Source organism: Ornithorhynchus anatinus, chromosome 7, assembly GCF_004115215.2.
Source record: "Ornithorhynchus anatinus isolate Pmale09 chromosome 7, mOrnAna1.pri.v4, whole genome shotgun sequence".
Taxonomy (NCBI): domain Eukaryota; kingdom Metazoa; phylum Chordata; class Mammalia; order Monotremata; family Ornithorhynchidae; genus Ornithorhynchus; species Ornithorhynchus anatinus.
Genome location: NC_041734.1, coordinates 77,406,607 through 77,433,890, shown reverse-complemented (window position 1 = coordinate 77,433,890; position 27,284 = coordinate 77,406,607). Strand labels below are relative to the sequence as shown.

The following is a 27,284-nucleotide window of genomic DNA, read 5'->3' as shown; positions in this document are numbered from 1 at the left end:
CAGGTACAAGCTGATCAGGTTAGACACAGTCTCTGTCCCCAGTGGGACTCACAGTCTCGATCCTCAATTTACAGATGAGGTAACTGAGGCACAAAGAAGTTAAGTGAGTAGCCCAAGGTCACAGAGCAGATGCGTGGCAGAGTCAGGATTAGAACCCATGACCTTCTGACTCCCAGGCCCATGTTCTATCTACTAGGCCACCTGCTCCTCTTCTCAAGGGCCGCCCACCCGTTTCACTCCTGGGGTCTGCATGGGGTGGAATTTTATTTGTTGCTTTTGCGCTTACACACATCCCTTCTCCTTAATTTCTTTTCACATACCATCTCCCCCGCTGGATTTCATTCATTCATTCAATCGTATTTATTGAGCGCTGTGTGCAGAGCGCTGTACTAAGCGCTTTATGCTCCTCGTTGGCAGGGAGCGGACTCTACATCTCTCAACATCTTTTCTCTTGCCTACTTACACACTGAGAGTCCCATGTGGGATAGGGACTGTGTCTGACCTGATTATCTTCTACCCAAGCACTTAGGACATATCTGTAATTTATTTATTTATATTAATGTCTGTCTCCCCCTCTAGACCGTAGGCTCGTTGTGGGCAGGGAATGTGTCTGTTTATTGTTATAGTGTTAATATATACATGAGGAAAAGCTCCTCACCACTGGCTTCAAAGCCCTTCCATCTCACTTCACTACCGTCCGTCTCCATCCCAGCCCGCTCTCCTCCTCCTCCTCCCGGGAAAAGTGGCACCAATAAATCTCCTTATCTGTAGTTTTCCCTTACTTTTTACCAAAATCAAGGTGTGTGGAGGGTTGGGGGGTGTGTGTGAGAGAGAAAATGCGTGTGTGGGCATCAAATCAATCAACCAATGCTATTTTTTGAGCGCTTTCTGTGTGCAGAGCCCTGTAGAGAAGCCGCGTGGCTTGGCGGAAAGAGCCCGGGCTTGGGAGTCAGAGGTCGCGGGTTCTAATCCCGGCTCCGCCACTTGTCTGCTGGGTGACCTTGGGCAAGTCACTTCACTTCTCTGTGCCCCAGTGACCTCATCTGCAAAAATGGGGATTAAAAAATGTGAGCCCCACGTGGGACAATCTGATTATCCTGGATCTCCCCCAGCGCTTAGAACAGTGCTCTGCACATAGTAAGTGCTTAACAAATACCGTAATTATTAGTATTATTACTAGGCGCTCAGGAGAGTACAGGACAATAGATGTGGTGACAGGTTGAGCCCGTCCCGTGACCAAAGGCTGGCTTTGCTGGGGGACTCGGTGTCGCCCCCCCCCCCACACCCCCGGATTCTCCCTCCTTCTCTCCTTCGCCCCGCCGACACTTGCTGGGGCGGTTGGGGTGGGTGAGTGTGGAAGGGAAACCACAAACCCGCAGCTGCAGAAGAGGCCCCCCTCCATCTGGAGATCTGCTCAGAGATTGAAGCCATCTTCACAGAGACTCCCCCACTTGGAGAAGGCCACGCCGGGCGGTGGGGGAAGGGGCGGGGGCGGAAAAGGGAGGGGACCCTGACTGACCGACTAGAAGATGGGAGATTGGTTTTCAGCCCCTTGGACGCAGTGAGATCCGGAGGGTGGAGAATTCTTAACTTCCTTTTTTTGTTCACATCGGTATTTTTTTTTTTATGGTAGTTCAGCGCTTAGTACAGTGCCAGGCACTGTACTAAGCGTGGCTCAGTGGAAAGAGCACGGGCTGGGGAGCCAGAGGTCATGGGTTCAAATCCCAGCTCCGCCGCTTGTCAGCTGTGTGACTTTGGGCAAGTCGCCTCACTTCTCCGGGCCTCAGTTCCCTCATCTGTAAAATGGGGATTAAGACCGAGAGCCCCACGTGGGACAACCTGATCACCTTGTATCCTCCCCAGCGCTTAGAACAGTTCTCTGCACACAGTAAGCGCTTAACAAATGCCAACATTATTATCATTACTAAGCGGTGGGGTAGACATAAGCTAATTGGGTGAAAACAGTCCATGTCCCACTTGGGGCTTACAGCCTTAATCAAGACTTAATCAAAAGTTAAGAAGCAGCACGGCCTAGTGGAAAGAGCCCGGGCCTGGATGTCACAGGTCGTGGGTTCGAATCCCGGCTCTGCCACGTGTCTGCTGTGTGACTGTGGGCAAGTCGCTTCACTTCTCTGGGCTTCAGTTACCTCGTCTGGAAAATGGGGATTAAGACTGTGAGCCCCACGTGGGACAACCTGATTCCCCTGTGTCTCCCCCAGCGCTTAGAACAGTGCTCTGCACATAGTAAGCGCTTAACAGATACCAACATTATTATTGAGAGTCCCGTGAGGGACAGAGATTGTGTTCAACCTGATTACCTACTATCTACCCCGGTGCTTAGAACAGTACTTGGTACATAGTAAGCGCTTAACAAATACCACAATTATTATTATTATTAAGCCACATGGAGCTGAGGTGCAGAGAAGTGACTTGACTAAAGGTCACACAGCAGCCAAGCGACAGAGCGGGAATTAGAACCCAGCTCCTTCTGACTCCCAAGCCTGTGCTCTATCCATTAGGCCACGCTGCCTCTCTAATCTCCTTGAGGTCAGGGATTTCACCTACCACCTCTGTTCTATTGTACTTTCCCAAGCACTTAGTACAGTGCTCTGCCCACAGTAAGCGCCTAATAAACACCACCGATTGATTGAGCCCTGGCTTGGGAGTCAGAGGTCGTGAGTTCTAATCCCGGCTCCGCCACCTGTCGGCTGTGTGACTCGGGGCGAGTCACTTCACTTCTCTGTGCCTCAGTTACCTCATCTGGAAAATGGAGACAGAGACCGTGACCCCGATGCGGGCCAACCTGACCACCTTGTATCTCCCCCAGCGCTTAGAACAGTGCTTGGCTCATAGTAAGCGCTGAACAAATACCATCATCATCATCATTATTTATTTTAGCTCAAGTTCCTCAGAGAAGTTCAGAAAACGACTATCGCGTTCACGTTCACCGCCGGTCAGAGTCGTCGTCGTGACTTCCTCCCTCCCACGACCTTTGGCTGTCAGATGACCCCCGCCCCCCTCCCCCCCCCCCCACCAACCTCAATCCGAAAATTTGGATCGACCCAAAGGGCGGGCTGAAGCAATCGTCTGACCGGCAAACACGCGCTTCCTCGAACCCCTCACCTGCTCTCCTGCGGGTCCATCGGTCAGTCGAAGCACTCCATCACCAGATCATTTCCTTTTCGCGGAAAGAATCGAGCCGCTCTGGAAACAGACAGACACCACCACAAAAAACACATACAAAAGAGTTAGACGGCTTCTTCACGCACGAGCACCGCAGGGCTCAGGGAGGGACTGGAGAAAAGACGTTGCTATTTCATCCCTCAGAAAGGGAAAATAGAAACAAAACCCTTTCCTTAGGTATATATTTGCAAGGTAACAGAAAGAGTGGAAAAGTATGCAAACTATTTTCTCTGTCGCCTGCCAGAAGAGGGGGAGGACTTCCCCACTCTGCCTGCAACGGAACCGCTGACAGACAAAAACCGGCTGAGCCGGGACTCTGGCCCCCAAACCCCTCCCACCTGGGCCAATTGCTGCCCACCGAGGCTGGGGGGCAACCCCGCCACCCCACTTGCTTGAAGCAGCGTGGCTCAGTGGAAAGAGCCCGGGCTTGGGAGTCAGAGGTCACGGGTTCTAATCCCGGCTCCGCCGCTTGTCAGCAGCGTGACTTTGGGCAAGTCACTTCACTTCTCTGGGCCTCAGTGACCTCATCTGTAAAATGAGGATCGAGACTGTGAGCCTCACGTGGGACGACCCGATCACCTTGTATCCCCCCCCCAGGGCTTAGAACAGTGCTCGGCACATAGTAAGCGCTTAACAAATACCGACATTATTATTATTCCTGGTCTTAATAACAATAATAATGATGATGATGGCATTTGTTAAGCGCTTACCATGTGCCGAGCACTGTTCTAAGCGCTGGGGGAGATACAAGGTAATCAGGTTGCCCCCCTGGGGCTGCCAGTCTCCATCCCCATTTTACAGATGAGGTCACAGAGGCTCAGAGAAGTTCAAGCGACTTGCCCAAAGACAAGCGGCGGAGCCGAGATTAGAACCCACGACCTCCGACTCCCAAGCCCGGGCTCTTTCCGCCGAGCCACGCTGCTTCTCACGGTCTTCCTCAGCCACGACCGGGACCCGCGGTTGCTGCTGCCCTTGCTCGGGATTAGCTGAGCCACGGATTTTCCCATCAGCCGAAGAGACGCCGCATCTCTAGGGTGTACTGGCACCATCGATACGTCCCGGGAAATGAATAAGCCTCCGAACGCCAGGAACGGGCGATAAAAGGCATGGGGCCCATCACAGTGCCGGGTACGCCTCGGCCACTGTTTTCAAGTCTAGTTTAGCGCTCGGCGGAGAGCTGGCGTTCAGTAAACAGTTGTGCAAAATTTACTCGGCAGAGTCGCTATGAATCGGAAACGACTCGGCACCTGATGATAATAATAATGATAAACGCTTACTGTGTGTTAACCTCTGGGGCAGATACAAGATAATCAGTCTGGGGACCCACACACACTTAGACACATCCACACCACACCCTTCCTCTCCCCCGACCCTCCATCCAACCAGGGCTCCCATATTAAGAGATAGGGAAAGTGGGTATAATATTAATATATTGGAAGCAGCAAGGCTCAGTGGAAAGAACACGGGCTTGGGAGTCAGAAATCACGGGTTCAAATCCCGGCTCTGCCACTTGTCAGCTGCGTGACTGTGGGCAAGTCACTTCACTTCTCGGTGCCTCAGTTCCCTCATCTGTAAAATGGGAATGAAGACTGTGAGCCTCACGTGGGACAACCTCATTCCCCTGTATCTACCCCGGTGCTTAGAACGGTGCTCTGCACATAGTAAGCGCTTAACAAATACCAACGGTATTATAACAATGGTATAACTGGTTAAGCGCTCTGGGCCAAGCCCTCTTCTAAGTACTGGGATAGTTACAAGTACTGGGGTAGTTACAATCAGGGTGGACACAGTTCCTGCCCCATATGGGACTCCCAGTCAATCTCCATTTTACAGATGAGGGGACTGAGGCCCAGAGAACAATAATATTATTCTTCATAATAATAATAATATAATATAATAATAATGGCATTTTTTCTTAAGCACTTACGATGTGCCAGGCACTATACTAAGCACTGGGGTGGATACAAGCAGATCGGGTTGGACCCAGACCCTTGTCCCACGTGGGGCTCACAGTCTCCATCCCCATTTTACAGATGAGGTACCTGAGGCACGGAGAAGTGACTTGCCCAAGACTTGCCCAAGGTCACATGGCAGACACGCGGTGGAGCCGGGATTAGAACCCAGGTCCTTCTCACTCCCAGGCCCGCTAAGCCATGCTGCTTCACCCCATTTTACAGGTGAGGGGACAGCGACCCAGAGACGTTAAGTGACTAGCCCAAGGTCACCTGGCAACCCAGTGTTAGAGCTGGGAAGCATCCACGAGAACAGAAAAATCCCTCAGAATATCAAAATTCTTCATTCTGCTTGCAAATCTCCACTAGGCTCAAACTGTCAGCTCATCTTGGGAAGAGATCGCGTTACCAACTCCGTTGGACTGCACCTTCCCAAGAGCTTAGCACAACGCTCTGCACACAGTAAGCGTTCAAAAAATACCATCGATGGATCGATCGATAGCAAACTGGAACTTCCGACACAGGGAAACGAACCTCAGCGGTGACTCCTAACTGTAGAAGTCGCCGTGGAGAAGTTTTTTGAAAAAAAGAACCGGGTCAGTGATTTTGGAAGCTTAGGGATCCAAAAGCAAGAGAATGAAGAGAAAGAGCGAGCGTCAACAAATGACCGGGGCAAAGCACTGTTCTAGCTGATGTCGTTGGAGACCACTCCTCCTCTATATTTGAAATAGAGAAGCAGCGTGGCTCAGCGGAAAGAGCCCGGGCTTGGGAGTCAGAGGTCGTGGGTTCGAATCCCGGCTCTGTCACTTGTCAGCCGGGTGACTGTGGGCGAGTCGCTTCACTTCTCTGGGCCTCAGTTCCCTCATCTGGAAAATGGGGATGAAGACTGCGAGCCTCACGTGGGGACACCCTGGTGACCCTGTATCTACTCCAGCGCTTAGAACAGTGCTCTGCACATAGTAAGCGCTTGACAAATACCAACATTATTATTATTATTAAATAGGAATTCGGGTCCCGAGCCCCAAAACGGCAAAAATACACTGACTCGGAGAAGCAACGGCAGTGAATTTTGTTTGTTCGCCGAGACAAGCCTGCCTCTCTACTGTGTTCGATCACCAGGGCCAGGTTGTCCCTACGTAGGAAAATCCGGACTTGCTCCCTTTATTCCTCACTCCGGCCCCACAGCCCTTATGTCCCTATCTGTAATTTATTGACTTATATTAACGTCGATCTCCCCCTCTAGACTGTAAGCCCGTTATAGGCAGGGAATATGTCTGTTGTATTGGCCTCTCCCACGCACTTAGTACAGTGCTCTGCACACAGTAAGCGCTCAATAAATACCACTGACTGACTTACTGCCGGGGGAGTTGAGACAAGACACGGTGCTTATACCGGCTTGGCTTCTATTCTGACGGCTCTCCAACTCTATCTGCCCCAACGCTTAGCACGCGGTAAGCATCTGCTAGTCACTCGATCGTATTTACTGAGCACTTACCGTGTGCAGAGCACTGTACTAAGCGTTTGGGAGGGTACAATAGATCAAGAGAGGTCATGGGTTCGACTCCCAGCTCTGCCACTCGTCAGCTGTGTGACTGTGGGCAAGTCACTTCACTTCTCTGGGCCTCAGTGACCTCATCTGTAAAATGGGGATTAACTGTGAGCCTCGCGTGGGCCAACCAGCTGACCCTCTATCTCCCCCAGCGCTTAGAACAGTGCTCTGCACATAGTAAGCGCTTAACCAATACCCACATTATTAGAGCCCGGGCTTGGGAGTCAGAGGTCATGAGTTTGAATCCCAGCTCTGCCACTTGTCAGCTGTGTGACTGTGGGCAAGTCACTTCACTTCTCTGTGCCTCAGTTCTCTCATCTGTAAAATGGGGATTAACTGTGACCTCACGTGGGACATCCTGATTACCCTGTATCTACCCCAGCGCTTAGAACAGTGCTCGGCACCTAGTAAGCGCTTAACAAATACCAATATTATTATTATTGTTATTATCAATAAGCAGACTCATTCCCTGCCCACCGTGAGCTTACCGTCTAGACGGGGAGACGAACATTAATAGAAATAAATAAATGACAGATAGGGACAGAAGCGGGGGTGAAAGGGGGGATGAAGAAGGCAGCGGAAGAAAAAGAAAAGGGCGCTTAGTCAGGGGAGGCCTCTTGGAGGAGGTGGGCCTTCGATAAGGCTTTGAAGAGGGGGGAGAGTCATCGTCCGTCCGATAGGAGGGAGGGTGATCCAGGCCACAGGAGCAGGATGGGGGCGGGAGGTCGACGGTGAAAGAGGAGAGATGGAGGGACAGCGAGAATGTCAGCATTAGAGGAGCCAAGTGTGTGGGCCGGGTGTAGTAGGAGAATTACAAAAGCTTGCGTAAATTGCAATACCAGTTTATTGAGCACCCCGCTCTCTGCGGAGCACTGAACTAGGTTCCACCTGGGAGTCAGAAGGTCCTGGGTTCTAATCCCGGCTCCGCCACTTGCCTGCTGGGTGCCCTCTGTGCCCTCACGTCTCTGTGCCTCGATTACCTCATCTGTAACCTGTGGATTGAGATTGCGAGCCTCACGTCGGACCAAGGACCGTGTCCAACCTGATTCGCTTGTACCCACCCCGGAGCTTACTATAGTTCCAGGCACATAGTAAGCGCTTAAGAAATACCATTATTAGTATATGATTAGTATTCTCTGTGCCTCGATTACCTCATCTGTAAAATGGGGACTGAAACTGTGAGCCCCACTGTGGGACAGGGACTCTATTCAACTCGATTCGCTTGTATCCACCCCAGTGCTTAGAACAGTGCCAGGCACGTAGTAAGCGCTTAACAAATGCCATTATTATTATGATTAGTATTCTCTGTGCCTCGATTATCTCATCTGTAAAATGGGGATTGAAACTGCGAGCCCCACTGTGGGACAGGGACTGTATTCAACTCGATTCGCTTGTATCCACCCCGGAGCTTCGAACAGGTACCAGGCGCATACTAAGTGTAGATTAGACTGTAAACCCGTCACTGGGCAGGGACTGTCTCTATCTGTTGCCAAATTGTATATTCCAAGCGCTTAGTACAGTGCTCTGCACATAGTAAGCGCTCAATAAATACGACTGAATGAACGAATAAGTGCTTAACAAATATCATCACTACTGAAAACAGGGCCTGAGGCGTTCCCAGCACTGTGATGGGCAAGATGCCTCTTTACCCTGAGAAGCAGCGTGGCTCAGTGGAAAAAGCCCGGGCTTGGGAGTCAGAGGTCATGGGTTCTAATCCCGGCTCCGCCACTTGTCAGCTGTGTGACGCTGGGCAAGTCACTTCACTTCTCTGTCCCTCAGTTCCCTCATCAGTCAAATGGGGATGAGGACTGTGAGCCCCACGTGGGACAACTTGATCACCTTGTATCCCCCCCCAGTGCTTAGAACAGTGCTTGGCACATAGTAAGCGCTGAACAAACTGCATCATCATCATTACCCTGTTCCTGGAGTTCAGCGGTGCATACACTTCACAGAAGGTATGGACGGTGACAACCCGCTCAAAGAAAATAACTTTTGTTTCAACTGCCCGATGGCCCGGTTGGGAAATTCCCGGCTCGGAAACTCCCAAGCAGGGCAGAGACCGCAGGTCCGGATGGTGGAGGAGAGAGAAGCGGGAGCTGAGAAGCAGCGTGGTAATAATAATAATAATGATAAAAATGTTGGTATTTGTTAAGCGCTTACTATGTGCAGAGCACTGTTCTAAGCGCTGGGGGAGATACAGGGTCATCAGGTTGTCCCACACGGGGCTCACGGTCTTTCATCCCCATTTTACAGATGAGGGAACTGAGGCACAGAGAAGGTAAGTGACTTGCCCAAGGTCACACAACGGACACGTGGCAAGGGCGACGCAGAAGGGAGTGGGAGAGATCAAACTAGGTCAAACAAGTCTCAATATTTACAATCAAGGACTGGGGAAGAGAAAGTTCCTCTCCGGACCGGCTACCTGTCTACTTGTTTTGTTTCGTCGTCTGTCTCCGCCTTTGAGACTGTGAGCCCGCTGTTGGGCAGGGATTGTCTCTATCTGCTGCCTTATTGTACATTCCAAGCGCTTAGTACAGTGCTCTGCACACAGTAAGCGCTCAATAAGTACGATTGAATGAATGAATGAAAATGTATCCTGTTCCAAAGCAGCACGGTTATTAGCGTTAAATCGTATTCACAACTTGGCAGAAGCATTCCGGCTAAGGAAGTCTCCAACAGTTCCTCAAGTCCAGCAATGATAAATTTGCCGAAGTATGAAACGCTGGATCTGAAAATGAACGTTGCCTGATAGGCCGGAAACACTGAAAAAAGGTTAGGCTTCCTCGGAAACTTTTGATATGGACCGTCAATTTTCGAAACAAAACACGCACTCCAAATTCCCCGTCTCTGCAGGATCCTTAGAATACTATTCATTAGATCATCAAGATTTTTAAGTTGACGGAGTAATTACGTGAGAAGCAGCATGGTCTATTAGATAGGGCACGGGCCCGGGAGTCAGAAGGACACGGATTCTAATCCCAGCTTCGCCCCTTGTCTGCTGGGTGACCTTGGGCAAATCACTTCAATTCTCTGTGCCTCAGTCACCTCAATTGTAAGATGAGGATTGAGACTGTGAGCCCCACGTGGGACAGGGCCTGTGTCCAACCCGGTTTGCTTGTATCCAACCCAGCGCTTAGTACAGTGCCTGGGACACAGTAAGCGATCACAAAATACCGCCATTATTATTATTATTATTGTTGCCCAAGGTCACACAGCAGGCAAGCGGTGAGCATCAGTTTGGAGTTCACCCCGTCCTCACCGCTCTGGATTTTCTACTCTTCATTCATTCAGTAGTAGAGAGAAGCAGCGTGGCTTAGTGGCAAGAGCCTGGTTTGGGAGTCAGAGGTCATGGGTTCGAATCCTTGCCCTGCCACCTGTCAGCTGGGTGACTTTGAGCAAGTCGCTTCACTTCTCAGTGCCTCAGTTCCCTCATCTGTAAAATGGGGATGACGACTGTAAGCCCTACGTGGGACAACCTGATTACCTGGTATCTACCCCAGCACTTAAAACAGTGCCTGGCACAGAGTAAGCGCTTAACAAATCCCAATATTATTAGTAGTAGTATTTATTGAGCGCTCACTATGTGCAGAGCACTGTACTAAGCGCTTAGAATGGACAATTCGGCAACAGATAGAGACAATCCTTGCCCAGTGACGGGCTCACAGTCTAATCGGGGGAGACAGATGGCACAGCAAAACAGAACGAAACAAAAACAAGGCGACATCATCACGATAAATAGAATCAAGGGGATGGACACCTCATTAACGAAAAAAATAGGGTAATAAATAATCTATACAAAGGAGCACAGTGCTGAGGGGAGGGGAAAGGGGAAGGGGGAACAGAGGGGAAGGGGGCTCAGCTGAGGGAAGGTGAAGGGGGAAGAGGGAGGAGCAGAGGGAAAAGGGGAAGCTCAGTGTGGGAAGGCCTCTTGGAGGAGGTGAGCTCTCAGTAGGGCTTTGAAGAGGGGACGAGTGAGTTTGGCAGACGTGAGGTTCAAACCGTGCCCCTCTCAGCCTGCGGGTCCTAAACCTTTCGATCTGGGACAGGTGTTCCCCTCTTTCCTCTGACCATCTTGGTGGTCCCCGCCCGCCGCCCCCCAAGGCAGGCAGACTGGTTCATCCGCACGTCTCCATGCTGCGATTTGGACGGAACACCCCAGAACAATCAGGACGAGCGCTTTTCCCACAGTTCCAGTCTGTTCTGGCTCACGCCCGACCCGCGCTGGCGTATAATGATTCAATACGGGGAGAAATGGTTGCAATAATAATAATAATGGTACTTGTTAAGTGCTAACTATGTGCCAATCACTGTTCTAAGCTCTGAGGTAGACACGAGATGAGCGGGTTGGACCCAGTCCCTGTCCCACGAGGGCTCACAGTCTAAATCTTAAGCAGCACGGCTCTGTGGATAGAGCACGGGCCTGGGAGTCCGAAGGTCATGGGTTCTAATCCCGGGTAAGCCACTTGTCTGCTGTGTGACCTCGAGCAAGTCACTTCACTTCTCTGGGCCTCAGTGACCCCATCTGTAAAATGGGGATTGTGACTGTGGGCCTCACAGGGGACAGGGACTGCGTTCAACCCAATTTGGTTGTATCCAGCCCACTGCTTAGAACAGTGCCGGGCACAGAGTGAGCAAGTAAATACCATTATTATTATTAATAATTCCCATTTTACAGATGAGGTCCCTGAGGCCTAGAGAAGTGAACTAACTTGCCTAAGGTCACAAAACAGACAAGTGCTGGAGCTGAAATTAGAACCCAGACCTTTCTGACTCCCAGATCCTTGCTCTATCCACTAGGCCACTCTGCCTTTTCGGTTCAGCCTGTGGTTTAACCCAAAAGAGCTGAGTGTCTTCTACAAACCGCACCCGTCCTGGTCCCAATCAAAACCGACCCGGGTCAAAACCCCCCAGGAGAGCCCAACACTTTGCGCCATCCTGAGAAGCGGCTGTCCGTCCGGACTCTTGGCGGTCATGGATCCTGCCCGTAAAATCCTTCGGGTGCCCCAGGTGCCCGCCTCTTCGCCCGCTGACTCCGTGCCCCCGTGGGGACACGGCGGGCAGAGACGAGAGAGGGCACGAGAGATGCCGTGCCAACCACCGGCGATAGGATCGTTCCCTTCGTGCCCATTCTCGGTTCTAAAGCCTCCTTGACAGGAGGCTCCCGATGGAGATTCTATGAATTTGTCAGGGATTGAAATGAAAACCAATCAATGGTTCCCAGGATCATCTCAGGGACCCTTTTAATAGACGGAAATTACATTTGGGATCTGCCAGTCCTTTAGGTCGGCGGCCAATCCACCGCTGATTGATTCAGTACCGGGGCCATTCTTAAGGATAGGTGATGTGCTCGATCCACAAGAGAAGCAGCGTGGCTCAGTGGAAGGAGCCCGGGCTTGGGAGTCAGAGGTCATGGGTTCTAATCCCGACTCCGCCACCCGTCAGTTGTGTGACTTTGGGCAAGTCGCTTAATTTCTCTGGGCCTCGGTGACCTCATCTGGAAAATGGGGATTCAGACTGAGCCCCACGGGGGACAACCCTGCATCTACCCCAGTGCTTAGAACAGTGCTCGGCACATAGTAAGTGCTTAACAAATACCAATATTATTACTATTTTATTACCACTGACGGATTCGGTTCAGTGGCCATTTGTAACAACGGGTGACGTACTCTTGCCGAGAGGTCCAGTACCTCGCCCTATAGCCATCAGGGACAATTGAAGGATCGGACTCGCAAATCACTTGCTTCACCCCTTTTTGCTCTTTCCTATGGTCTGCAATTTTGTTTGATTTCCTTTTCTAAAATTAGCTTTTCGGGGCCGTTCCCACTCCTTCCTCCCACCAGCAAGAATGTGAAATTTTATCCAGCTGGGGTCACTATAGTGGACTGGCTCTCCCACACATTTCCTGCCACAGATTCTGTCCACTCACTACTTAGAAATAAAGTGCATTAGCTTTCTTTTTTGGGTCCTGGAAGAGCTGGTCTAGCCAAAACCCTTATCTCGGTTTCTCTTTCGGATAAAGCACTCAAAGATTGTCATGGCTCTCCTTATGAAGCTGTATCCTCTTTCACTCCCAACCCAACAGAAGGTTAGACGGCTGTTTCCTCTACTTCATCTAATGTTTTCTGACCACTTTCCTCACTAATAATGTTGGTATTCGTTAAGCGCTTACTATGTGCCGAGCACTGTTCTAAGCGCCGGGGTAGACACAGGGGAATCTGGTTGTCCCACTTGGGGCTCACAGTCTTCATCCCCATTTTATAGATGAGGTAACTGAGGCAGCGAGAAGTTAAGTGACTCGCCCAAAGTCACACAGCTGACAAGTGGCCGAGCTGGGATTCGAACCCATGACCTCTGACTCCAAAGCCCGTGCTCTTTCCACTGAGCCACGCTGCTTCTCGCTCTCGCTCACTCTGACCTTAGGGTCGCCCGAGCCCCCTCCTATTATGATCATCACACATAAATCTGGAATTTCAAACCAAAGGGACTCCCGGATTCTCCTCTTAATCTGCTGAGACTTTTTGTAGTATTTAAGCGCTTACTCTGTGCCAGGCATTGTGCTATGCACTGGGGTAGGTACAAACTAATCAGGTTGGACACAGTCCTTGCCCCACGTGGGGCTCACTGACTTAATCCCCATTTTACAGTTGAGGGAAATGCGGCACAGAGAAACTAAGTGTCTTGCCCAAGGTCACACGGCAGATAAGTGGTGGATCCAGGCTTAGAATCTGGGTCCTCTGTCTCCCAAGCAAAGCTCTTTCCACTAGGCCACACTGCATAATAATAAGATATAGTAATAATAATAATAATGGTATTTGTTAAGTGCTTACTTTGTGCCAAGCACTGTTCTAAGCGCTGGGGGAGATACAAGGTCATCAGGTTGTCCCATGTGGGGCTCACAGTCTTAATCCCCATTTTACAGATGAGGCAGCTGAGGCACATCTACCCCAGGGCTTAGAAGAGTGCTTGGCCTATAATAAGTGCTTAATAAAATACCATTATTAAGGAAAGCAGCATGGCTTAGTGGAAAGAGCACGGGCTTGGGCGTCAGAGATCGTGGATCCGAATCCCGGCTCTGCCACATGTCTGCTGTGTGATTTTGGGCAAGTCACTTCATTCATTCATTCATTCATTCAATAGTATTTATTGAGCGCTGACTATGTACAGAGCACTGTACTAAGCGCTTGGAATGTACAGTTCACTTCTCTGTGCCTCAGTTACCTCATCTGGAAAATGGGGACTAAGACTGTGAGCCCGCGTGGGACAACTCGATAACGTTGCGTCCACCTCAGTGCTTAGAACAGTGCTCGGCACATAGGACGCGCTTAGGAAATACCATCATAATTATTATTAAGTGACTTGCTCAAAGTCACGCAGCTGACAAGCGGCGGAGCCGTGTTTAAAACTCATGACCTCCGACTCCCAAGCCCCGGCTCTTGCCCCGAGGCCACGCTGCGTCTCATTAAATTCGTTACATCGAAGCCCTCTCTAGGCATAAGACGTTCCAATTCTCCCATCTGATGTGGAAGCATTTGCAGGTTTGGACTTCGCTTTCTGTCGATTTCCACATCAACTCCCATTTGGAGGAAAGAAAGAGGGAAGCCCATTTCTTCCCCTCTTGCTTGGCTCAACCGCCCCAGTCGATTCCTTCCAAATTCCCCCGGCACTCGCTTGCCATTGTCCATTCCAAGCGCTTAGTACAGTGCTCTGCACATAATAAGCGCTCAATAAATACTATTGAATGAATGAATGGACCCACACCCCCGCCCTCCCAGCAATGAGGTCTCGTGCTCAACCACCACGGCGGGTTTTTCGCCAAAGCCTCCCGGAGCCATTTGAGCCAGAAGAAGCAGGGTGACCCAATAGATAGAGCTCGGGCCTGGGAGTCGGGAGGACCTGGGTTCTAATCCCGGCTCTGTCACTTCATTCATTCATTCATTCATTCATTCAATAGTACTTATTGAGGGCTTACTATGTGAAGAGCACTGGACTAGGGGTTCGAATCCCGGCTCGGCCACTTGTCAGCTGTGTGACTTTGGGCAAGTCACTTCACTTCTCGGTGCCTCAGTTATCTCATCTGTAAAATGGGGATTAAGACTCTGAGCCCCACGTGGGACAACCTGATTCCCTCGTGTCTATCCCAGCGCTTAGAACGGTGCTCGGCACATAGTAGGTGCTTAACAAATACCAACATTATTATTATTATTATTATTATTAAATGGACAATTCGGCAACGGATAGAGACCATCGCTGCCCAATAACGGGCTCAAGGTGTAAACGGGGGAGACAGACAGCAGAGCAAAACAGAACAAAATGAAAACAAGACATCATCATTAAGATGAATAGAATCGTGGAGATATATATAAACCTCATTAACAAAATAAATAGATTAATAAACGATATATACAAATGAGCACCGTGATGAAGGGAGGGGAAGGGGAAAGAGCAGAGGGTGGGAGAGGGGAGGGAAGGGGGAGCAGGGGGAAGGGGGGGCTCAGTGTGGGAAGGCCTCCTGGAGGAGGTGAGCTCTCAGGAGGGCTTTGAAGAGGGGAAGAGAGGGAGTTTGGCGGAGGGGAGGAGGGAGGGCCTTCCGGGACAGCGGGAGGACGGGGGCCGGGGGTCGACGGCGGGATAGGTGAGAACGGGGGACGGTGAGGAGGCGGGCGGGAGCGGAGCGTGCGGGGTGGGCAGGAGACAGAGAGGAGGGAGGTGAGGTAGGAGGGGGCAAGGGCATGGACAGCTTTGAAGACAAGAGTGAGGAGTTTTTGTTTTGTGCCACTTCTCTGCTGTGTGACCTTGGATGAGTCATTTGACTTCACTGTGCCTCAGTTACCTCATCTTTAAAAGGGGGATTAAGACAGGGATCCATGTGGGACAGGGAATGTGTCCAATTTCATTCATTCAATCGTATTCATCGAGCACATACGTACAGAGCACTTACTAAGCGCTTAGAACAATTGGATTCGTTTTTTTTTTATATCTACCCCCAGCGCTTAGTAGAGTGCCTGGCACCTAGTAAGCGCTTAACAAATACCATGAAAAACAACTAAAAAAGAGTGAGACCCATACCCTTCTCTCTGCACCACCATCTCATCCGTGCGGCGAGATTCTCGACCTCTGCCTGCCTCTGCACCCGGCAGTACAACCTGTCTGCTGCGTGGCCTTGGGCAAGTCACTTCACCTCTCTGTGCCTCAGTTTAGAGAAGCAGTGTGGCTCGGTGGAAAGAGCCCGGGCTTGGGAGTCACAGGTCGTGGGTTCTAATCCCAGCTCCGCCACTTGTCAACTGTGTGATTCTGGGCAAGTCACTTCCCTCCTCTGTAAAATGGGGATGAAGACTGTGACCCCCCACCTGGGACAACCTCATAACCTTGTAACTATCCCAGTGCTTAGAACAGTGCTTGCCACATAGTAAGCGCTTAACCGACAAAGGCCATCATGACCACATCTATAAAATGGAGATTAAGATGGCGAGGCCCAGGTGGGACAGGGATTGATCCAACTCAATTTGCTTGTAACCACCCCAGCGCTTAGTTATAACAATAATAATAATAATGTTGTATTTGTTAAGCGCTTACTATGTGCAGAGCACTGTTCTAAGCGCTGGGGTAGACACAGGGGAATCAGGTTGTCCCACGTGGGGCTCACGGTTAATCCCCATTTTACAGATGAGGGAACTGAGGCACAGAGAGGTGAAGTGACTTGCCCACAGTCACCCAGCTGACAAGTGGCAGAGTCGGGATTCGAACCTATGAACTCTGACGCCCCAAGCCCGGACTCTGTCCATTGAGCCACGCTGCTTCTCTTGACTGGCACATAGTAAGCACAAAACAAAGACCATAATTATTATTATTGTTACTGTTATTCATTCATTCAGTCGGTGGTATTTATCGAGCGCTTACTGTGTGCAGAGCACTGTACTAAGCGCTTGAAAAGCACAAAGGGGCAACAGATAGAGACAATCCCTGCCCAACACAGTCTAGAAGGGGGAGACAGACAACAAAACAAAATAAGCAGACAGGCGGCAATGCCATCAAAGTAGATCAACAGAACCATAGATATATTACACATTATTATTACGGTAGGGAGGGGGAGGCCTGTTGGCTACGAAGAGGCTGCTCAGGCTCCCTTTCCTGCCTTTCCGTCCTGTCACGAAGCCCAGATTCTTGGGCCCTCCCCAACCTTCTGCTCACTCCCCTCCGCATCTTGGCAGCTGCAAACCTCTCACTGTCGCTCTGGGTTCAAACTGCCAACACGAGATGTCCTTGAAGAGGAGGGTTGGAGACAGGAATTTAGTTTAGGAAATGTTGCCCGCGAAGCCTAAGGCAGGTCTGGTGGCCCAGCCCCATTTGCAAGAGTCTCCTTCGTATTTTCTATCGGGGTATTTACGGTTGCACGACGGTGTCTGCTGGCTGGGACCGCGCCTGGGCCTTGCCGGCCCTCCTCGCCCTCCTGCAGGGGGGACGCCTGCCTCCCGCTGAACCAAAAATAAATAGGGCAGGAGTCATCGCTACCCAACTTTCACCGCTCGATCTTTTGTTAGTAATAATAATAATCATGTTGGTATTTAAGCGCTTACTATGTGCGAGCACTGTTCCAAGCGCTGGGGTAAGACTGTAAGCCCGTCAACGGGCAGGGATTGTCTATCTGTTGCCGTATTGTACATTCCAAGTGCTTAGCACAGTGCTCTGCATATAGTAAGCGCTCAATAAATACTATTGAAATGCTATCGAAGGAATGGGGTAGATACAGGGTAATCAGGTCGTCCCATGTGGGGCTTCCTCCCCATTTTCCAGATGAGGTAACTGAGGCACCAAGAAGTTAAGTGTCTTGCCCAAAGTCACACAGCTGACAGGTGGCAGAGCCGAGATTCGAACCCATGACCTCTGACTCCTAAGCCCGTGCTCTCTCCACTGAGCCACAGTGCTTCTGCAAAGTTAGCTGTTTCTGTAAGGTTCTATAAGGTTCTGTAAGGTTAACGAAGGTTAGGCCTCACCTCCCCGACAAAAAAAAAGTTACTCTTTAAATTTTACTTTCCTTAACGAAATCACTGATCTTCTAAGGCACCGATCTCATTCATTCGATAGTACTTATTGAGCGCTTACTATGTGCAGGGCACTGTGCTAAGCGCTTGGAATGGACAAATCTCCCGTTACAACCCAGCCCGCACACGCCGTTCCTCTGAGGCCCCTGGGCCCCGATTTCTTTGCCACGTCCTTCCCTTACCCTGGATCTCCCTCCCCGTCCGTAAACGCCAGACCACCCCTCTCTCCATCTTCAAAGCATTATTTATGAAGGCGACATCTCCTCCAAGAGGCCTTCTCCGATTAAGCCCTCTTCTTCCCCGGCTCCCTCTCCCTTCTGCGCCGTCTAGGCAATTCCATCCGTGATTTTTAGATGTTTACTATTTGCCCCAACCCGACAGCACTTACGAACATATCTTTAATTCTGTATTCTAAATTATTCATTTATATTTATGCCCGTCCCCCCATCTAGGCTGCAAACTTTACACTTTGTTGTATTTTACTCTCCCAAGTGCTGCTCTGCCCATAGTCACTGGCCAGTAAATACCGCCGATTGATGAGTTAGTACTTTCGCGAACAAAATAGATTGAAATCAATAGACGAATCCACCCTCGTCCTCCCCCAGTCGTCAACCGGTCTAGGTCATTCTAGATCGTCAGCGCATCACCGGTGGCCACGGGTCGATTCTATCTGGGAACGAGGTGGCCGGTCGTTTTAAAATATACCCCATTTTGCTTCTAGGAGATTTCGCTCTCCGCAACTCCCTCCTCCCACTGAAGGGTCTGGCAGTTCCTTGAGTAACTGCTGCTCCGGGTCACAGAGAAGCAGCGTGGCCCTGGAGTCAGAAGGACCCGGGTTCTAATCTCAGCTCCCCCACCTGTCTGCTTCGTGACCTCGGGCAAGTCACTTGACGTCGCTGGGCCTCGGTTACCTCATCTGTAAAATGGGGATTAAATCCTGCTCCCTCCTGCTCAGACGACTGAAACACTGTGTCCATCCAGATTATCTTCTCTTTACCTAGGTGCTTAATACAGTGCTTGACAAGTAGTAAATGCTAAATATAATAGTAATGCTAATTTTTAAAAAACTACACTGTAACAAACCCACCCTTAGGCCACCCAAAAACTCACAAAAAAAGAAGCTGGACGCAATTGAACTTATATCTCTGCTCTTATTTATCGAATGTTGGGCAATATCACGTTCAGAAGCCAGAAAATTCCATTCTCTCTCTCTTAAGCAATCCCAAGCGCCTAGTACAGTGCCCCATCCAGAGCAGGGGCTCATTAAGTGCCGTAGATGATCAACCGTATTTATCGAGCGTTTACTGCAGGCAGAACGCCGTCCTAAATGTGTAGGAGAATTCGATCTGCCTGAGTTGGCAAACACGATCCTTGCCAACAAGCAATTAGACTGTGAGCCCCACGTGGGACAGGGACTCTGACCTGATTTACTTGTACCTTTCCCGGCCCTTGCTGCTTAACACACGGTAAGCGCCTAACCACAGAGAAAAAGGCGTATCGACTAGATGGTGACGAGGATAATGATAATTACGGAACGTAAGTGCGTACTATGAGCCAAGCACTGGTCGAAGTGCTGGGGCGGATACGAGTGCTGGTTGCTAACCTTCTCGCTGGGCCTCGACCTCGCCTGTCTCGCCGCCGACCTCCGGCCCCCGTCCCACCTCTGGCCCGGAACGCCCTCCGTCCTCAAATCCCACAGACAGCGACTCTCCCCCCTTCAAAGCCTTATTGGAGGCCCATCTCCTCCAAGAGGCCTTCCCAGACTTCCCCCTTTTCCTCATCTTCCACCTCCCTTCCGCATCACCCCGGCTTGCTCCCTTTACTCCTCCCCCGCTCACAGCGCTTACGTCTATATCTGTCATTTTATTTATTTATATTGATTTCTGTTTACTTATATTGATGCCCGTCTCCCTCCTCTAGACCGCGAGCTTGTCGTGGGCAGGGACTGTCTCTCTTTAGTGCTGTAGTGCACCTTCCCAAGCGCTTAGCACAGCGCTCTGCAGACAGTAAGTGCTCAATAACTACAACTGAATCGGTGAAGTCAATCAGGTCGGACCCAGTCCCTGTCCCACATAATAATGACGGCATCTGTTAAGTTCTTACTATGTGCGAAGTACTGTTCTAAGCAACGGGGGGGATACAAGGTGATCCGGTTGTCCCACGTGGGGCTCGCAGTCTCAATCCCCATTTTACAGATGAGGGAACTGAGGCCCGGAGAAGTGAAGTGACTTGCCCACAGTCACCCAGCTGACAAGTGGCGAAGCTGGGATTAGAACCCATGACCTCTGACTCCCAAGCCCGGAGCTCTTTCCACCGAGCCCCGCTGCACATGGAGCTCACGGCCTTCATCCCCATTTTCCAGATGAGGTAAGTGAGGCCCAGAGAAGTGAAGTGACTTGCCCAAGGTCACGCAGCAGACACGTGGCGGGAGGATACTGAAGGGGGCCCAAAAGAGAGAGGACGGGATCAATACAACGCAGCTGTCAGATATATGCCCACAAAGAGTTTAGAGTCTAGCACCGTGAAACAGTCAAGTCACGGCCCGCTGGGGGAAAAGGGCCTACGGTCTCAGCAACTGGGTTATTTAATGATGTTGGTATTTGTTAAGCGCTTACTATGTGCAAAGCACTGTTCTAAGCGCTCCAGGGGATACAAGGCGATCGGGTTGTCCCACACGGGGCTCACGGTCTTCGTCCCCATTTTACAGATGAGGGAATGAGGCCCAGAGAAGCGACTCGCCCCCAGTCACACAGCTGACCGGTGGCGGAGCCGGGATTCGAACCCATGACCTCTGACTCCCAAGCCCGGGCTCTTTCCACCGAGCCAGGCTGCTTCCGCTTTATCTAAAAGCCCGACCCGAGAGTAGCCAACAGCTTCCACCTGCCTCGATCCCCAACCGCGAGGCATTCTGCGAATGAGCAGGAAGAAGAAAGCGGGGCATCAGAGAAGAATCTCATCCAGCCAAGGGGAGGGAAATAATGACGGTAATTTTTTTGCTTAATAAGCTGCCTAGAGAGCTTCAGTGAGCTCCAGGTGCTTTATAAATGAGTTCAATGTGTCCAATCGCCTTCTGAGGTAGGTGAGTAACCGAGCAAGGAAAGCTATCCAAGTCCACGGGGCCCATTAAAGGTTGCAATTTGGGCGAGCCGCATTTCTGATCACCCCACGGGCCTCCTAGACGGAAGTCTCCTGCTCCGTGGCTCTTGGCCTCTTCCCAGCTGCGCCCTGGAGAAAATCAGGGCCTTTAAGAGAAGCAGCGCGGCTCAGTGGAAAGAGCCCGGGCTCGGGAGTCAGAGGTCACGGGTTCGAATCCCAGCTCCGCCACCGGTCAGCTGTGTGGCCGCGGGCAAGTCGCTTCACTTCTCTGTGCCTCTGTTCCCTCATCTGGAAAATGGGGATGAAGACCGGGAGCCCCACGGGGGACAACCTGATGACCCTGTATCTCCCCCAGCGCTTAGAACAGTGCTCTGCCCATAGTAAGCGCTTAACAAATACCGACATTATTATTACTTTTTAGGTTGAGAGTTTCAGCGCAGTCTGGGGAGGTGAACCCGTACGGATTTCCACAGTGAAATCGGTCGCGAGCCGAGTGAGGACGAATGACACGGCCGAGGCCTCCTCGCCGGGCAGGGAAGGCGCATCGGGGTTGGATTCTTCTTCAGATCTGGTTCCGACTCCCATCCGTCACCCCCTCCCCGATGAGCTTGCCAGCTAATTATCCTAACGGTGCTGTTTGTTAAGCGCTTACTCTGCGTCGAGCACCGTTGTAGGCGCCAGGGTAGATACAAGAGAAGGGTAGATACGAGATGCTGAGAAGCAGCCTGGCTCAGTGGAAAGAGCACGGGCTTTGGAGTCGGAGGTCGTGGGTTCGAATCCCGGCTCGGCCACTCGTCAGCTGTGTGACTCTGGGCAAGTCACTTCACTTCTCGGTGCCTCAGTTCCCTCATCTGTAAAATGGGGATTGAGACTGTGAGCCCCACGTGGGACAACCTGATTCCCCTCTGTCTACCCCGGCGCTTAGAACAGTGCTCGGCACATAGTAAGCGCTTAACAGATACCAACGTTATTATTATTATTATTATAATACAAGCTAATCAGGTTGGACACAGTGGTTGGACACAGTCCCCGTCCCACATGGGGCTCACGGTCTTCAGCCCCATTTCCCAGATGAGAGAACCGAGACCCCGAGAAGTTCATTCATTCACTCGATAGTATTTATTGAGCGCTTACTACGTGCAGAGCACTGGACTAAGCGCTTGGACTGGACAGATCGGTAACAGAGAGAGACGGTCCCCGCCCTGTGACGGGCGCACGGTCTAATCGGGGGAAGTGACTCGCCCAAGGTCACACGGCAGACAAGTGGCAGAGTCGGCATTAGAACCCGTGACCTTCTGACGCCCAGGCCCGTGCTCTATCCACTAAGCCCTGCTGCTTCCCATTTTATTATCAGATTAATAATAATAGTATTGGCTAACAATAATGATGGTATTTGATAAGCACTTGCGTGTACCAGGCACTGCTCTAAGCGCTGAGGGAGACAGAAGCTAATCGGCTTGGACACAGTCCCCGTCCCCCATGGGCCTCACAGTCTTCATCCCCATTTTCCGGATGAGAGAACCGAGGCCCAGAGAAGCGAAGTGACTCGGCCAATGTCACACAGCAGACAAGTGGCAAAGTCAGGATTAGAACCCGTGACCTCCTGACTCCCAAGCCCGGGCTCCGTCCACCGGGCCGTGCTGCTTCTCGTTTGCATGGGCTTGGGAGTCTGAGGTCGTGAGTTCTAATCCCGGCTCTGCCACTTGTCCGCTGGGTGACCACGGGCGCGCCACTTCGCTTCTCCGTGCCTCAGTTCCCTCATCTGTCAAATGGGGATGAAGACGGTGAGCCTCACGGGGGACAACCTGATGACCTTGTATCGGCCCCAGCGCTTAGAACGGTGCGTGGCACGTTGAAAGCGCTTAACAAATACCAACATTATCATTCTTATCATTTACTAGGTGCCAAAACCAGTCCCGGTGTGGAGTAGATGGGGGTAGTCGGGTCGGACCCCCGGCTCCCCCGGCACAGAGGCGGCTTATCGACGACGGTGAAACTAGTCCCTGCCCCCCGCTCCCCTAAATCCCCCAACTGCTCTCTCATCCTTCCCAGCCGTCTCCCAGGAGGAGGTGTCCCGTCTCGTCTCCAAACCCGCCCGCATCTGGAGAAGCAGCGTGGCTTGGGGAAAGACCCGAATCCCGGCTCTGCCACTCGTCAGCTGTGTGACCGTGGGCGAGTCACTTCACTTCTCCGGGCCTCAGTTCCCTCATCTGTAAAATGGGGATGAACTGTGAGCCTCCCGTGGGACGACCCGATGACCCTGTATCTCCCCCAGCGCTTAGAACGGTGCTCGGCACAGAGTGAGCGCTTAACAAATACCAACATTATTATTATTGTTATTAAAGAGCCCGGGCTTGGGAGTCGGAGGTCGTGGGTTCTAATCCCCACTCCGCCGCTTATCGGCCAAGTCTCTTCACTTCTCTGGGCCTCAGTCCCCTCATCTGGAAAATGGGGATTAAAACTGTGAGCCTCAAGCGGGACGTCCTGATGAGCTTGTATCCCCCCAGCGCTTAGAACAATGCTTTGCACAGAGTAAGCGCTTAACAAATACCACCATTATTATTATTATCAGCCGTGTGACTCTGGCCAAGCCACTTCACTTTTCCGCGCCTCGGCAACCTCATCTGCAAAATGGGGATGAAGACTGCGAGCCCCGAGCGGGACAACCCGATCACCTCGTCTCTCCCCCAGTGCTTAGAGCAGTGATTGGCACGTAGTAAACGCCTAACGGATGCCATCGTTATAACTATTATCCTTTCGTGCCTTATGAAAACCCTTCCCCGCTCCGGTTCCGCCCTCCTTCACTATCTTTACCGGCTTACTCTCCCATGGCTCCTTTTCCACCTTCAAACGCGCCCCCGTAATATCTCCGTTCAAACAAATCCTCCCTCGATCCAAGTTGTCGCTCCGCCTGGCGCCTTCCGTCCCCCTCCAAGTTGCTCACCCCCGCCGCCTCCACTTCCTCCGCTCGGACGCCCTTCTCGACGCCCCCGCAATCCGAATTCCGTCTCCTCCGCTGCTCTGAAACTGTTTCCTCCCAAGCCGGCGGAGATTTCCTCCTCGCCAGATCCAGCAGCTTCTGTCCCCTCCTAATCGCCCTTGACCCCTCGGCGGCCTCCGCCGCTGTCCGTCACCCTCCGTCCCTGGACATCTCCCGACCTCGGCTTCACCGACGCTGTTTCTCCTCCTCTCTCTCTGGCCGCTCCTTCTCGGTCTCTTTTGCGGGCTCCTCCTCTTCCTCCCGCCCCCGAACCGCGGGGGTCCCTCAAACCTCAGTTCCGGGTCCCCAAGCCGCGAGGCTTGGTGGAAGGAGCCCGGGTTCGAATCCCGGCTCCGCCACTTGCCAGCTGTGTGACTTTGGCAAAGTCACTTAACTTCTCTGTGCCTCGGTTACCTCACCTGGAAAATGGGGATTAAAACCGTGAGCCCTACGTGGGACAGCCCTCGTATTCCCCCCAGCGCTTAGATTTGCTATGGTTTTAATGAGACGTTCTTCCCCTCGATTCTATTTATTGCCACTGTTCTTGCCTGTCCGTCTCCCCCGATTAGACCGTGAGCCCGTCAGAGGGCAGGGACTGTCTCTATCTGTTACCCATTTGTCCCTTCCAAGCGCTTAGTACAGCGCTCTGCACCTAGTAAGCGCTTAACCAATACCAACATCATCATCATCACCGACTCCCTTGGACAACTCATGCGCTCCCACAGCTTCAACTCATGTTGGTATTTGTTAAGCGCTTCCTAGGTGCCGAGCGCTGTTCTGAGCGCTGGGGGAGATGCAGGGTCATCAGGTTGTCCCACGTGAGGCTCCCAGTTAATGCCCATTTTACAGATGAGGGAACTGAGGCACAGAGAAGTGAAGTGACTTGCCCACAGTCACACAGCTGACGAGTGGCACCATGCCCATGAATTTAAATCATACCGTAAATTATTCATGTCCGCATCCCCCACGAGACTCTAAGCTCAATGTGGGCAGGGAACCTGTCTGGCTCAGCACAGTGCTCCACGCATAGTAAGCTCTGAAAAGATACCATCTCTACGGCGGCGGCTACGGCGGCGGCGGCGGCGACGACTTCCAAATCCCTTTATCTCCACCTCTCCTCCGTTCTGCAGCCTCCCGTTTCCTCCTGCCTTCACGGCTTCCCCATGTCCCATCGTCACTTCCAACTCGACACGTCCAAAGAGAACAACGGCTTATCGTCCCCCCCCCGGACCCCCCAAAATATCTCCTCTCCTCCTCCCTCCCGTCACCACCATCCTTCCTGTCCGACGAGCGCGCAACCTTGGCCTTATAATAATGTTGGTATCTGTTAAGCGCTTCCTATGTGCAGAGCACTGTACTAACTTCTCTGTGCCTCAGTTCCCTCATCTGGAAAACGGGGATGAGGACCGTGAGCCCCACGTGGGACAACCCGATTCCCCTGTGTCTACCCCAGCGCTTAGAACAGTGCTCGGCACATAGGAAGCGCTTAACAGATACCAACATTATTATTAACATTATTCTAAGCGCCAGGGGAGATACAGGGCCATCAGGTGTCCCACGTGAGGCTCATAGCCTTCATCCCCATTTTACAGATGAGGGAACTGAGGCACAGAGAAGTGAAGAGACTCGCCCACAGTCAAACGGCTGATAAGCGGCGGAGCGGGGATTCGAACCCATGACCTCTGGCTCCCAAGCCCGGGCTCTTGCCACTGAGCCACGCTGATCCTCGACTCACCTCTGTCCTTCGACCTCCGGATTCAATCGGCCACTAAATCTTGTCTCTTCACCTCCGCGTCTCCAGAATCCACCCTCTCCTCTCCAATCACGCGGGTTCGAGGACTCGTCCCCTTTCGTCTCGACCACCCCATCGGCCTCCTCGCCCATCGCCCTGCCTCGGCCTCTCCCCTCTCTAGTCTGCCGCTCTCATCATTTTTCTAAAAAGATGAACCGTTCTGCACCTCTCCAAAACTTGTTAACCACCCGTCTCGGCATCAAGCAAAAACCTCTCCCCTCTAGCTCTAAGGCGCTCAATCAGTTCTCTCCCTCCCTCCTCCCCTCGCGCCTCTCTCTCAGGGATCACGTTTACCCACGCCGTCGTATTATATTTCCCCAAGCCTAAAGTGCTCTTTACACCGTAAGGACAGCGTGGCTCAGTGGAAAGAGCCCGGGCTTGGGAGTCGGAGGTCACGGGTTCAAATCCAAATCCAAAACAAATGCCATCATTATCATCAACGGTATTGACAGCGTGGCTCAGTGGAAAGAGCCCGGGCTTGGGAGTCGGAGGTCATGGGTTCGACTCCCGGCTCCGCCACTCGTCAGGGACCGTGGGCGAGTCACTTCACTTCTCTGGGCCTCAGTGACCTCATCTGTAAAATGGGGATTAACTGGGAGCCTCACGTGGGACAACCTGATGACCCTGGATCTCCCCCAGCGCTTAGGACAGTGCTCTGCACATAGTAAGCGCTTAACAAATACCAACATTATTATTACTGTGTGCAGAGCACTGTACTTGTCTCTTGGGAGAGTTCAGCAGAGTCAGTACACACAATCCCTGCTCTCTGGGAATGTACAAGTTAAATAGGGGAAGCTTTATATAGCGTATAAAGATATGAACAGAAGTGCTTAGAAAGTAAGTAATCAGGTGATGCAGAAGACCGTCAGCTTATTGTGGGCGGGGAACGTGTCTCCCGACTCTATGACACGCTAATGATTGCGGTATTAAGCGCTTCCCGTGTGCCGAGCACTGTGTTAAGCGCAAGCCAATAAGGCCCCACTTGGGGCTCACGGTCCAAGTAGGAGGGAATAATGATAATAATGTTGGTATCTGTTAAGCGCTTACTACGTGCCGAGCACTGTTCTGAGCGCTGGGGGAGACAGAGGGGAATCAGGTTGTCCCACGTGGGGCTCACGGTCTTCATCCCCATTTTCCAGATGAGGGAACTGAGGCCCAGAGAAGTGAAGTGACTCGCCCACAGTCACACAGCCGACGAGTGGCAGAGCTGGGATTCGAACTCATGAGCCCTGACTCCGAAGCCCGTGCTCTTTCCACTGAGCCACGCTGCTTCTCCAGGGATTGAATCCCCATTTCGCAGATGAGGGAACTGAGGCGCTGAGAAGTGAAGTGATGATTAAATGGTGGTATTTTGTTAAGCGCTTACTATGTGCAAAGCACTGTTCTAAGCGCTGCGGGATACAAGGTAATCAGGTTGCCCCACGTGGGGCTCACAGTTTGAATCCCCATTTCACGGATGAGGTGACTGAGGCACAGAGAAGTTAAGTGACCTGCCCCAAGTCACACAGCTGGCAAGTGGCGGAGCCGGTTTTCGAACCCATGAACTCTGACTCCCAAGCCCGCGCTCTTTCCACCGTCCCACGCTGCTTCCAGATTACCGATTAGACCGTAAGCCCGTCAAACGGCAGGGACCGTCTCTATCCGTTGCCGACTTGTTCGTTCCAAGCGCTTAGTACAGTGCTCTGCACCTAGT

General features: G+C 51.7%; 1 protein-coding gene across 4 annotated transcripts in view; it reads right to left on the bottom strand.

Annotated features, from left to right (window-relative positions):
- The window catches only part of ALS2 (alsin Rho guanine nucleotide exchange factor ALS2), a 98,261-nt gene that overhangs the window by 66,555 nt on the left and 4,422 nt on the right, over positions 1-27,284 (bottom strand). The window contains exons 1-2 of one of the 4 annotated variants that reach the window (XM_029068797.2): positions 25,535-25,660; positions 3,124-3,204 (exon numbers count right to left, since the gene is read on the bottom strand). In XM_029068797.2, the coding sequence (XP_028924630.1) occupies positions 3,124-3,143 (20 nt within the window). In that variant the 5' untranslated portion in view covers positions 3,144-3,204; positions 25,535-25,660. Of the gene's footprint in view, positions 1-3,123; positions 3,205-23,763; positions 24,025-25,534; positions 25,661-27,284 lie in introns of those variants that run through there. The other 3 variants (XM_029068798.2, XM_029068795.2, XM_029068796.1) reach the window with 3 other exon arrangements.